The sequence below is a fragment of the Dromaius novaehollandiae genome, chromosome W (genome assembly GCF_036370855.1).
Source record: "Dromaius novaehollandiae isolate bDroNov1 chromosome W, bDroNov1.hap1, whole genome shotgun sequence".
NCBI classification, from domain to species: Eukaryota; Metazoa; Chordata; class Aves; order Casuariiformes; family Dromaiidae; genus Dromaius; species Dromaius novaehollandiae.
The window spans coordinates 3,538,315-3,552,180 of NC_088130.1; the positions used below are offsets into that span (position 1 = coordinate 3,538,315).

General features: G+C 39.7%; 1 protein-coding gene across 1 annotated transcript in view; it reads right to left on the reverse strand.

The window, feature by feature from the left end:
* Positions 1-13,866, reverse strand: part of LOC135324464 (probable global transcription activator SNF2L2) — a 136,724-nt gene that overhangs the window by 54,952 nt on the left and 67,906 nt on the right. The window contains exons 23-27 of the mRNA XM_064500953.1: positions 13,447-13,493; positions 7,855-8,021; positions 6,862-7,025; positions 5,774-6,001; positions 1,162-1,239 (exon numbers count right to left, since the gene is read on the reverse strand). Of these exons, the coding sequence (XP_064357023.1) occupies positions 1,162-1,239; positions 5,774-6,001; positions 6,862-7,025; positions 7,855-8,021; positions 13,447-13,493 (684 nt within the window). The remainder of the gene's footprint in view (positions 1-1,161; positions 1,240-5,773; positions 6,002-6,861; positions 7,026-7,854; positions 8,022-13,446; positions 13,494-13,866) is intronic.

The following is a 13,866-nucleotide window of genomic DNA, read 5'->3' on the forward strand; positions in this document are numbered from 1 at the left end:
AATGATAGCAATCCCTGCGAGTATTCATTTTCAGATTATCATGTCTTTAATGCTGTCTGAGAAGAACTTAACTCCCTAAATAAAACTTAGCACCTAAAGGACTAGACTGGCACTTCAATAACAGCATAATGCACTACCACATAAGGGAACATGGTCTTTGTCAACTGTCCACCTGAAGTTTTGTCACTTGTATTCCAAGAGTTCATGCGCATCTGTGCAAAGACTATGTCTTATAGAATGAGATGGTGTGAGAATGTAAAATATGGGGATCCTATTAACAATTGACTCTGTGGATACTTCCTCATATACTTGCATGTTTATGCATATGTGAGAGTACCTGTGTTGCTCATTTTAGAGAACAGAGCAACCTGCCCCGACTAGTGCAGAAAGGGGATGGTGGTTTCCCTTCAACATTTATTTAAGTGTGCTCCTATGGCTGTATCAATATAAGGGACTGTGATTTTGACAGATCCTCCAGCAATCCCCACATTGGATAGTTACCAAAAGGCCAATTACAAGAGCTGTAACTACACTGATGTTTTAGCAATTATTCCATCAATGTTCCAATAGTGCTAAGAACAAGGGAAGTACTAAATATATATAAATTGCTGGCATTTGAATGACTGTCATCTAGCTCTGCTTTGAGAACTGTTCAGAAGTTTTAGTAGCAGAGACACAGCTAACTGAGCCCTTGACATAATCCTCAGCAAACCCAACTTACTCCTAAAGGAAAACAGCACTAATTTACTATTACTAACTTACTATTTTGTTAAATGCCTGTACTTGCCCTAGCTATTACTATAACAGAGAACAACACAAGTGAGGAGAATTATTAAAAAAAAATATGTTATAGAGTTAGCATGACAAGCAGTGATCATCAGTTTTACACTGTCTAAATTCCTCAAACCACCTATGAATCCTCCTCTGGATGGACAGTGCTCCACTACCATTCAGCAGGGATTTCTGCATTTTGTTTGCCATGTGAGGATGGTGTTCTCTGTTTAGATTCTTTCCTTTTCCCAGATGAACAATGTGAGTAAATGAAGCCTTTCCCTCCCAACAACAATAATCCAACATTTGAATCACAGAAGGATAACACCTTTAGCAAAACAAAAGCTTTAAAAAGACTAGAGAAGATATACTACTTATCATAATACTTACCATGAAGAGATCAAATTCCTCTTCACGCCGTGCAATCATCTGATTCAGAGTCTCATCATCGGGAACTTCATCTTCTTCCTATTTAAATAGAAAAAGGCATTAGAAAAATACAGACCACTGTTTAAACTGAAGCAACCATTTGCATTGAGAGTGTGTTGCACTGATATCTCTCTGTCTCTCTCTGTCTCTCTCTCCCTCTCTCCCCCCCCCAAAAAAAAAAGTAGTGTGAAATGCTCAAAGTGAAACTAAAATTTTGAAAGTGCCTGGCTGTTCAATGATTCAGAGGTAACACAAAATAGACTTAATCAGAGAGACAATTAGGACTTATTACCACTTTCATATATTAAGAATGAGGAAATGAGCAAACATGCAACCAGGAAATTTTGGTTTGTGGTTTTCCTGGGTCACAAGTACAGCTAGTTGTCAGCTTGTTTTTCAGTTAAAACATACATATTTCCCTTCTGATGCCATACAGCACTCCCCCAGAAATACCGTTCTACACTGAGGTCCTTGCTGTCAAAGCAGAAAGAGGAAAAACAATCCTGAAAAAAAATTCCTAGAAACAAAGCTTGCCCAGTCCCTATTTCTGTAGACCACTGCGCACTCACAAAGTGAGATTTGAAGCTCTGTCTTCTGAGAAAAAGAGTGATTTCATAAAAACAAAAACATTCATTGGCAAAATAAATCAAAACTCTAGGATTCAACTAAAAACATAAATGTTGAAGAGCTATGGTGCCCTTTTTTAACATGATCGGGCTCCATAACACTCAGTTCCTCTCTCCAAATACAGTAATTATTTTGAAAGTACATGGCATTTTAAATCTGACAACAGGACAGGTAAATCAAAGTCACAAACTTTAGTTTGGTTCCCACATAAAAACTTTAAAACATTTACTGAATCTGTGTTATAGTATATTGTAAACCTACAGTTAAGGGTTTTTCATGACAATAAATGTTTCATACTCACTGAAATGGAGGTGGAGTAGAATGCAGTATATAGTACCTCAAAACTAACTTTCTATAGCCTTTTATTTCCAAAATAATCAAAAGAAGCCTGTATCTATCTATATCACGTTTTCCCTCCATTGGTAAGATTTCTACACTTCAGAAAAAAAAAATGATTATTACCACTTCAGTTCACACTAAATACTCATGTAATTTAAATTTAAATGTAATTCAAACATGAAGTAAGTAAAGCAGTTGGAAAACTGATAGAGTGTTCTTTTCACTTGTTCTTGTAAGACACACTGTTCTGGTGGCATAAGCTCTGGGGCTGTTGGTTCCCCTCCCCACCAATATTTCATACATTCAATATTTGGAAGAAGAAAGCTGTTTTTTTTTTTAATGCATTATATATTTTGTGGGTGTACATATACTTGAATGTATGTGTATAGAGGAAGAAATGAAAATAAGAAGTGAAGGGGAATAGAAGAAATTTGAGAGTTAACCCTGTCCTCCCAAACAATGAAAAAATCACATGCATAAAAAAACCTTCCTTAAGTAAGCTATTAAAAACTGCCCCAAAAAACCTGCAAAAGAATGCAAGTCTAAAATCTTTGGGTGTCTCTCTCTCTCTTCCTCTCAATGTGTGTGCATTTACTATCATTTACCATCAATGATTTACTATCATTTTTAATTCCTCAATAATATATTAGGACCTAATTTTTTTGTTCAATTTTATCATATTTTTCTCTAACCCCAGAAATTTGCAGAGCTAGAAGATAAAGCATGTGTAATTTGAGTGTAGTCTAGTAAAAAGAGCAAATGAAAATTGTGAAAAGTGTACAGGAAATAGTACTGATGCAACATACCACATAATAAGCTAAGTTTTAACTGATAACATCTTCGGTACCCTCTTTGGGAGCATTCCTAGAATGCATTTGCAGAGAGGTTCCAATCCTACAGATAAACAGGCATGTTTGTAACTCAATGATTGGGAGCAGCAACATTGCTTTTAATATATGTCAGACTGGAAAGAATTGTATGAACACGTGATGTAATAGTATAAATCAAGCCTGCACCACGGTGAATATAAAAATGGGTAAGCTTTGTTATTTCAGTTTTAACTGCTTTTAATACAATAGATTTAATGACTACTGAAGGAATTTCTTTTAGTATAGAAAAATTCTGGCAGATATTCACAAAGGTTTTGCTTAAATTTTACTTAAAATAGTTAAGATAAGTATTTTGAAAGCCTAAAACAAAGAATTACAAATGATAAAAACTTTCAATAACCTAAGCCAACTCATTAAGCCACAGAAACGATATCAGGATCTGACACTTAGTTATTCTGTTTAAGCTGACAGGTGTGTTATGCATGCAAAAATACTGTTCTTTTAATCAAGTTAAGACAGTGAATTGTTTTGACCCCCCCTCCCATTACTCAGTGCTTTCAACTATGAACTATTCACTCCATTAAAACATATTTATGGACAGCATTTTTCACATGACAATGTATGAATTTTCATTATGGCCTAAAGTAACTACTACACATTTTATTCTTTTTCAAAGTCATTCATGAAAAAAGTCCACCAAGTTGTAACACACTGTAATACACATTTACACAAACTGCTTATATTTGTATGCCAAGCTATTAATCCCAGGAGGCTGGAAACTGATCTGTATTTTCATTGTCTTAATCCCAATATCAAACAGCTGCAGAATGTCTGGACAGAGAAATTATTGATACATTCAGAGACATAAAACATATTTAAAGGAAAAAAATAATTTAAAAATTAGAATTACTGAGGTTGGAAGGGACCTCTGGAGACCATCTGGTCCAACACCCCCTGCTCAAAGCAGGTCACCTAGAGCAGGTTGCTCAGGGCTGAAAAGTCCTTGCTTTCTTAATCATTCCATATAATGGAAGCTATTTCATATCTTTGAGTACTGACCAACCATAGAGATGTTTTCTTATATTAAAGAAATCTATTTTCCTTATTTGCTTATCATTCCTGTCTACCTTAGATTTCTTCCAACTCTGTAGCATTGAATTACTGCTACCACTCTGAAAGCAATGTTCAGAATGATAATGACTATTGTCATTTAGCATTTTTTTAAAGCATTCTATAAAGACTAATGATCAAAATATTCTTATTAAGTAGGGAAATGTTATAATTCTTTTTTCACAAGTAGGTAATTCCCATTTTTACATACCACCTCAGAGAGGTTAGGTGATTCATCAGAAGGGCCATCAGACAGTGGTACTGTTGTGTATAAAATCATGGAGAGGTTCCTGACATCCACTCTCTGCCCAATAAAGCACTTGTCATGTTTTCTGGAGGTGACATGAGAATTAGACTCCTTTAAAGAATCACAGAATCACTGAGGCTGCAAGGGACCTCTGGAGATAGTCTAGTCCAACCCCCCTGCTCAAAGCAAGTTCAACTAGAGCAGGTTGCTCAGGGCCATGTCCAGTTGGGTTTTGAATATCTCCAAAGACAGAGACTCCACAACCTCTCTGGGCAACCTGGTCCAATGTTTGACCACTCTCACAGTAAAAAAAGAGTTTTTTCTTATGTTTAAATGGAATTTCCTATGTTTCAACTTGTGCCCACTGCCTCTTGTCCTGTTACTGGGTACCACTGAGAATAGTCTGGCTCCATCTTCTTTATACCCTCCCATCAGGTATTAAGACACATGGATAAGATCCCCCCTGAGCCTTCTCTTCTCCAGGTTAAACAGTCCCAGCTCTCTCAGCTGCTCCTCCTATGTCAGATGCTCCAACCCCTTAAATATCTTAGTGACCCTTTGCTGGACTTGCTCCAGTATAGCCATATCTTTCTTGTACTGGGGAGCCCAGAACTGGAAACAGTATTCTAGATGTGGTCTCACCAGTGGTGAATAGACACTTGGTATAGGCTCAGTTGACTTTGATGCCTCCCTTGACACAGCTTGTTTCTCCTCGCTTGTTCCCAGGGCGCTATACCTGTTCTGTAATTGCAGGTCTGCAGGCAGAGAAGGAGCCTTCCTTCTGTTGCCAGAAGTCACAAGCTTCAAATCTTCCCTGTCATGGGAATCTCCATCTACTGCTCAGGATAATTCAGGTTGGAAGGTACCTCAGGAGGTCTCTAGTCCAACCTCCTGCTCAAAGTAGGGTCAGCTATGAGGTCAGACCAGGTTGCTCAGGGCTTTATGCTCCTCTGAGCACAGCCTCTAAATGTCCCTCCTTCTTTCTCACATCGTGTGGCTCAGTCTCTTGCCTCTGCAGGGTCTCTGTGAAGACCCTGCCCATCTCCTGCTCATCCTCCCCTATGCTACCCAGCCTGGTCTCCTCCTCCCTTAGCACCTTCACCTGGCAGCTCAGTGCCTCAACCAGAGCACACCTCCCACAGGTGAGGCCATCGTCACCCCCAGCCCCAGGGCTCCCTGCAGCCCCAGACCTGGGCAGCCGCAGCCTCCCTCCAGGGCTCTGTCTGGGTCAAGGACTCTGATGTCAAGGTCCAGCCTGTGCAAGAAACTGTGCTCTGTGGAAGGCACATTGACACCATTGTTGCACAGTCTCAAGCAGTCCCAAGCTGCACTCAAGCTGCACTCCTGTCTACCAGTTATATAGCTGCTTCCCAAGCACCAATTGAAAAATCTTCTCTTTGATTATTGTTAACTGCCTTACCTCATTTTCTTCCTCATGCTCCAATATAGCCTGTAGAAAAGCTCTCCGCTCATGGCTTGAAGATTTCTGATCAAACATTCCAGCCTGAATAACTTTTTGATCTACATTTAGTTTATACTTTGCAGCAGCAAGTATCTTCTCCTCCACGCTGTTCACAGTGCATAGTCGCAGGACTCGAACCTCATTCTGCTGACCAATTCGATGAGCTCGGTCTTGGGCCTGCAAGTCCTATTAAGCAAAGAATACAAAGAGTGATGCATACTGTAACTGTGCTACACAAATCACTGCCTGCTTAAAGGACACTGTAATGTTGAATTTTTATTAGCACAACAAAAAGAAGTGCTCAAGCTACAGCCTACCACAATTCATCTAGCTCATTCCTGATTACCCTCCTTCTTGGGAGCTCATCAGACCCAGGCAGGCAAACTGAAGGGAGAAAAACATGTTCATGCTCTGTACAGTGTAAATATAGTAGGTCAAACACTTCTTGAAAGCACGTGCAGTAAATGACCAAGATAGGCTGCAGTATGTAGTTCTTCTCTGCCACTCAGAGTTCATGGCCTTTCAGGCCAGAAAGGAATTCTGAAGTAAAGCAACTCTCTATTCCAGGTACAAGAACAGGGGCAACAATATAGCTGGGTATATAAAGTCCAGATATAAACCTGCGTATCTAAAGCAAATCACTATTTCTGAGAATCTTGAATTAGTAATCTTAGAAATGATTTCATCTGCTGTATGGGCTTTTAACTTTGAATGGAGAGCTATTTATTAGTGCCCTATGATTAAAGGGTGAGCACAGTTATACCAATGAAGCAGAAAATGCAAACTACAAGACTCCAACTTTTAGGATTTCCTGACAAAAAAAATAATCAGAAAAATCAGAAAAATTATATACACACAGTATCACTTTACTGATTTAAAACAAAACGCTACTTGATTGTAGCAGTTTGCCTTACAAATTCTTCTCAAAGCAGCATTTTATGATATACCTTCATTTCACTGTCAATCTTCCCAAATTAAAAAACAAAGCCTAAAAAAGCACAAACAATTCTTTCTATATTACATGAAGATAATTAAATAAAAATAACCTGGTGAGGATTCCAATCACTATCAAAGATTATAACAGTGTCAGCAGCCTGGAGGTTCAAGCCCAGACCTCCTGCCCTTGTACTCAGCAAAAAGATGAAGTACTGTGACCCAGGTTCATTAAACTTCTTCAGCAGGGCAGCTCGATCCTCTGATTTTGTTGTACCTGAGAAGAAATAAAAAGAAACCCTATGACAAAGATGATCTTCTGAAATAATTTAAAAGCAATCTCAGTTGTTAAAGGCACATGTGGAAGGGAAATTGTAGCTCACTTGTTCTTTGCCATCTCAGCTATATTTTCCATAATATAGAAAGAAGCACTAACCATGGATGCTTTGGCCAACTGTCTATAGCACCTGGGAGGAGGGCTCCCAAATATAAGTACACTTGACATTTCAAAAGAGGACTTAAAAAAAGATGCAACCATCTATTAGCCAACATTTTATGACTGACAAGCTTCAATAGATGTTACACGCATGCAAAATGGAGCTTCAGTTTTGATTAAGGCCTTTTGAGCACTCACAGAATTTAAATACTTAAAACAACTATATGTGTACACAAACACAGATTTACTAAAATTTCACTGTTGGCCTTAAAAATCAAGATTAATATCAAGGGAATGAAAATTCTTAAAATATCACATTCTAAGGACAATAGTGTAAAATGGGGAAAGGAGAGAAGGCAGAGAATTCAACCATGGTAAAAGGCCTACACAAAGCTCTAAGTAACAACTAAGCATTGTACACATTGGCAACAGGATGAATTTCATGTACTTTGACGATCAGTTTGTACTGATCAGCTTGGTCTGACCCACTACTTGTTTTATCTTTTTACATCTCTGTCTGTAGCTGAAGGCTGACAGAAGTTTGATATTTTTATTCAGATATCCATACACATATAGTACAGAGGAGGAAGTTTTTCTACTACAGAGTCAAACTGCTGAACCAGAAAAACCCTCCCAACTTATTTTCATGCTTTATTTCCATTCAGTTTACCATCGAGACGTAAGTAAAGGAAATTTCGAAATGCAAAATAGTCCTCCATAATGGTCATGAGTGATGTCATTTGACAGAAAAGAAGCACACGATGGTTAGTGGCTCGCAACTTAGGTAAAATACGATCAAGTAGTTCAAACTTCCCTGAGGCCCGATAAAGCTCAGCTCTGTTTAAGAGAAAAAAAACACAGTAAATGCCATGACAAGCCTGCTTTTAGAAGAGTTTTTAATCATGCATTCTAATTATGATTTTGTCATATCATAACAACAGATAGATTCCTCTACTCGAGGAAAAACAAGACTGATAGCACTTTTCTCTCTTTAAAACTGTTTATGATATCGATTAAAATAAGAAAAAACCCACATGAATTGTTTCTATGCATTTATTTGTTGAGAAAGGGTTTTTTTCCCCAAATATAAGAATTCTGTGGACTCTCAACCACATCAAATATCTTCCTTTATGAGCCCAGTATTTTGTTTCATTATTTCTCAAAACAAACATTATTTTTGAAGTATATAAGCATTTTATCAGTTTAGATGCTCACCCACAGGATCTGTTTTTAATCAGCATCTACTGGAGCCACAAGTCATATTCATCAAGTATATGTTAGAATCGATTACTTTTCCACTCACTACTGTACATGTGAAAGCAAGAGAGTCCAGACTGGACTAGCTTATACACAGAAACAATGGCAAAAGTTTGACAGTGGACATACTCTTTGATTGTATACACTTATATCTGTCTGGAACTATCTTTAGTTGCTCTGATTACTACTCTTCTCTCTTCTGTGCTATCAATATGTGTTGCAAAACAGACTGAGTACTGGGTAAGCCATAAATCAGAAAGAGAATAACCAAGGTGGCTAAATCAGCATGACAACCATATGGTTTAGAAAATCAAATTGCACATAACTCTCCTCTAACTCTTAATCTGTAGCCTTAAAATATAAATTCATCATTAGGAACTGCATATTTAGTCCACAAGATACAAGGTCTTCAGAGGTGTATTCATATATAAAGTGCTATGCAAAAGGCCAAACTATTTGAGAGACAGATGGTCTGGTATACTAGTAAAGAAAAAAAAGGTGTTGCTGACACAGGAAGAGAGTCATGTAGAGGATATACACACAACCTCCTCTATCCCTTGCTCAGAGTTAGGCAGAAACCATTTCTAGCCACTTGCACAAAAGTGCTGAGGACAAATTTAAATCTATTTAATTTTTCAAACTAAGTAATGGGAAGTTAATATAACCTTAATTTGGAATAAAGATGGTAAATAAAAATGAAGAACAGAAGGGGAAGAGAGTGAGAGAAATGAAAACCCCTACTGAAATCCCTAAAGAGTCTCCACAATAAATTTCAGATAGTATCTATGTTGTTTAAAAAAAAAAAAGGGGAAGGAAGACATCAGTTTGTCTGCATGAAGATAGGATTTATTATTCAGTATATTGATATGAAGTGTGATAATCATCTTTCCCTATTCTCCTGAGACAGACAGAGGAGCATAAAAGCTTCATATAACACTTCTAATAACAGCATCTTTTGGTTCAGGTATAGGTCCTGTGCCTCTTTGTCCTCCCAGAAAAGGGCACAGAGGACAAAGCAATCAGGATTCTCCTTCAGGTCCCTCCCAAACTGAAGTCCACACTGATGAAAAACTGCTGAGAAGATGAAATATATCACAGGGCTGTTGTGGTTGCCTGCTGGGATTTGCCCCAATCACCAAATCATCTGGACATGAGTAGTCATCTGTTCTCTTAAATACCATGCCATTACACCATGTCACTCTGAGAACTTTTTAATAGTGAGGAAAGTCCCTGGGTAGGGCATCCTGGTACCAGCTAGGTTCCACTGAGAATCTGAAATATCTTCTTTGGCTAGGGAAGGGGAGATTCCTAATGTATGAATCCTACAGATGGAGATCTGTAAACAGTCTTGAGCTTGGAGAGAGGGAGTCAAGTGTCATTATAAATAATTTAGAATGATATATGCACTTGGATTCAGGATAGGAAAGACACACTTCCTTCTTGTTCAGAATGAGAAAAATATCAGAACATTCTGTTAACCCTGAAATATCTTCTATAACTTCTAAATGAGGCCATTGCCATGTGCAGGCTCTAATGAGCGATCCTTAAAATGGACAGAGTAGATGGGGAATGAGGCAGTATCTCTTGTCCTGTGATTGGGCGGCACTGAGAACAGTCTGTCTCTACCTTCTTTACTCCCCCCATCAGGTATTTATACACCTTGACAAGATCCCCCCTCAGCCTTCTCTTCTCCAGGCTGAACAGGCCCAGCTCTCTCAGCCTTTCCTCATGTGAGAGATGCTCCAGTCCCTTAATCATCTTTGTGGCCCTTTGCTGGACTCGCTTCAGTAGCTCCATGTCTCTCTCGCATCAGGGAGCCCAGAACTGGACACAGCACTCCAGGTGTGGCCTCACCAGGGCTGAAGAGAGGGGGAAGAGGCAACGCTCCTCCTAATGCAGCCCAGAATACTGGTGGCCTTCTTGGTCACAAGGGCACATTGCTGGCCCACGGTCAACTTGTCCACCAGGACCCCCAGGTCCTTTTCTGCAAAGCTGATTTCCAGCCCCTACCTATACTGCATGGGGTTGGTCATTCCTCCCTAGGTGCAGGACCCTGCACTTCCCTTTGTGGAACTGCATGAGGTTCCTCTCTGCCCATCTCTCCAGCCTGTCAAGGTGCCTCTGAATGACAGCACAGCCTTCTGGTGTCTCAGCCACTCCTTCCAGTTTTGTATCATCTGCAAACCTCCTGAGGGTGCACTCAGTCCCATCATCCAGGTCATTAATAAAGATGTTAAACAGTATTGGCCCCAGTATAGAACCTGGGGGGACACCACTAGTGAATGGCCTCCAGCTGGACTTTGTGCCTTTTGCTGCTGATATACCTGCAGAAGCCTTTCTTGTTGCCTTTCATGTCCCTCACCAGACTCAACTCCAGGTGGGCTTTGGCTTTCCTAACCCCATCCCTGCATGCTCGGACAGTGTCTCTATACTCCTCCCAGGTCACCTGTCCCTGCTTCCACCTCTTGTATGCTTCCTTTTTAGGTTTGATTTTAGTCAGGAGCTCCTGCCTCCTATGCTTGACTTGCTTCACATTGGGACGGACCATTCTTGAGTTTGGAGGAAGTCCCATTCTACTACTTCCTCACTTGACTGTGGGTAATCATCTCCCTTCCCCACTGTTCTGAGTTTAAAGCTCTCCTCACCAGGCTGGCCAGCCTGTTGGCAAAGATGTTTTTGCCCCACTTGGTCAGGTGGATCCTGTCTCTCTCTATCAGCCCTTAATCCTCAAAGAGGGTCCCATGGTTGTTAAAGCCAAATCTCTATCATTGACTGTGCTGCCAGTTGCTGACCCACAGGATCCATACACTCCTCCTCAAGCCCTTCCTCTTCACCAGTAGGATCAAGGAGAACACCACCTGGGCCCCCATGCCCTTTGCCTCCAGAGCCATGTAGTCACTCTCGATACTCTCAAGGTTTCCCCTGGCAGTATCATTGGTGCCCACGTGGAAGAGCAGCAGGGGGTAATAGTCTGAGGGCCAGACAAGCCTCAGCAGTCTCTCGGCCCCAGATCAGAGTCCCCAGCAAGCAGCAAACCTCCCTGGACGGCAAGTCAGGTTGGCCGATGGGGGCTTCTGTCCCCTGCAGAAGGGAGTCTCCCACTACTATCACTCGTCACTTCCTTCTGGTGCTGCTGTGTGGTTCAGGCTCAGCTGGCTCAGACACTTTGTTGGACAGAGCTCCCAGCCCCTCCCCTGCTATGAGGGCACTGAACCTGTTCTGTAGATGCAGATCTGCAGGTGAAGCAGGAGCCTTCCTCCTGTTGCCAGAAGTCACAAGCTTCCAGCCTTGGCCATCATGAGAGTCTCCATTTCCCAACTCAATGAGTACAGACTCTGGCTGCCCCTCCTTGTGTGCTCTTGTTTCTGCAGGGTCTCGGAGAAGATCCTTTCAATCTCTTTTTCATCATCCCTATTGCTGCTCAATCTGATATTGACATACTGGAGCGAGTCCAGCGGAGGGCCACCAAGATGGTCAGGGGACTGGAGCACATGACACACAAGGAAAGGCTGAGAGAGCTGGATTTGTTCAGCCTGGAGAAGAGAAGGCTTGGAGAAACCTTATTGCTTGTCTACAACTGCCTAATGGGAGAATACAGAGAGGACTCTTCGCAGAGCTGCACAGCAATAGGACGACAGGCAACAGACACAAGTTGGAACATGGGAAATTCTGATTAGATATTAGGAAAAAAATTTTTTTACCATGAGGATGGTCAAATACAGGAACAGCTTGCCCATAGAGGTTGTGGAACCTCCATCCTTGGAGGTGTTTGAACAATTAAGGACTGAAGTTTTAGTTTAAGCATATTAATGACATTTGATAACATTTTATGTAATCGTAATGTGTTGCCAGATTATAATATTTGTGTTAAAGTTTACACAGAAACTTTTAAAGAAGGGAATATTATTAATATTTTGGTACTAAACTTAAAATTTTGTTATGACGAGGTTCATTTAAATTGCTGACAAAAGAGGAGAAAAATTTATGAGTGGATAGATGTCAATAATCTAATTGAGAGTGTGATAAGAAAACATTCCCCCATATAATCAGAGGTAGATTAAGGCTAACTGAAAATCAGTCCTAGCCTAATACTTGAAAGAGCCACAATAACAAAGGAATTTAAATGCTTTCTGTTAGAGAAAGTTTGCTAATATTTCCCTAATTTGAAAGAGAATAAGAGAAAGAGGAGATAAAGAAAAACTGGAAAATGGTAATGTAAAGAATGATAATAAACCACAGATATGAAGACACCAGGAATCTCTGTAAGGAAGTTTTGATAATGTCTCATGGTATTATAGTTGGGCAAAGGTGTTAGGCTTGTCTCTAATTTAGCAAGGACTAGTGTACTGTTATCAATAAATTAGTATTTAAAAACAAGTATCCTGCATGTGGCCACCATCATTCATCTTTATGTGATGGGAAAGGAAGAAGAAAAAAAGACTTGCTACAACAGGAAAAAAAGCTTTCTGTAGTACCAGAAATCATTTCTACCATTTTCGATCATTGTCCAAGGACTGGAAGTTCTGTGAAAGAAAGGATCCTATATCCAAATTGGTGTTCTGACGTTAATGAAAATCATAGAAATCCATCTTCAAAGTTTTCTTAACCATTCTCTGCTTTAACTGAATGTTTCTCTTCGAAGCACAAGAATACTTTAAAAAAGAGAAAAACTTTCTTGCTTTGACATTAGTCATTCAGCAGGGCTTCAGCATTATTAAAGGACAAGACTGGAGTCCAGAAGATCCTAATTACCATCCAGCTATAAAAGTAACTTTAAACTGCCATTTCATAGAGGAAACATCCCTTGAAGTAAGAAGCCATGCTTTAGACTGGAGGACTATGAGGATACCTTTAATCTGGCTAGGCTCCTTATAAAGCATGTTATTTCTGTAGCTGATTAGATTTATCTTAGAAACTGCTTAGTTTTTGAGAACATATAGCTTTTGGAAACAAGACGTGATATAGTAGTTTCATTGCAACATATATGAAGAAGATAAAGATTTACCCATTGATGACACCATTTGAGTAGCCTAAATGTTCAGCAAAGGACTCCTGCAGAATTATAAGCAATAAACAGATTATTAGACACAGTCTATACAGTGGCTAAAATTATGCATCCCTATATCAAGAAATTATATGAATGGGGTTTGGGTCCCATTACACTCATACCCTTGGAATCTGCATTATGGCACAAATACTCTGTTTAAAGTTTTCCTGCTACTGCTATTATTTAAAATGCATGGTTTGAAGGAATAATTTCCCTCAGTATGCTTTTTACCAGATTACAAATACAGTAGAACCTAATTAATTTGCACTGATTACTGGGTGACCCATTTGCAAATTACTGAATTTCATGAATTAACATGCAAGTAAGTAAACAATAAAAACCATAGTGGTAATACACCACAGGAGATACGTGTTCATT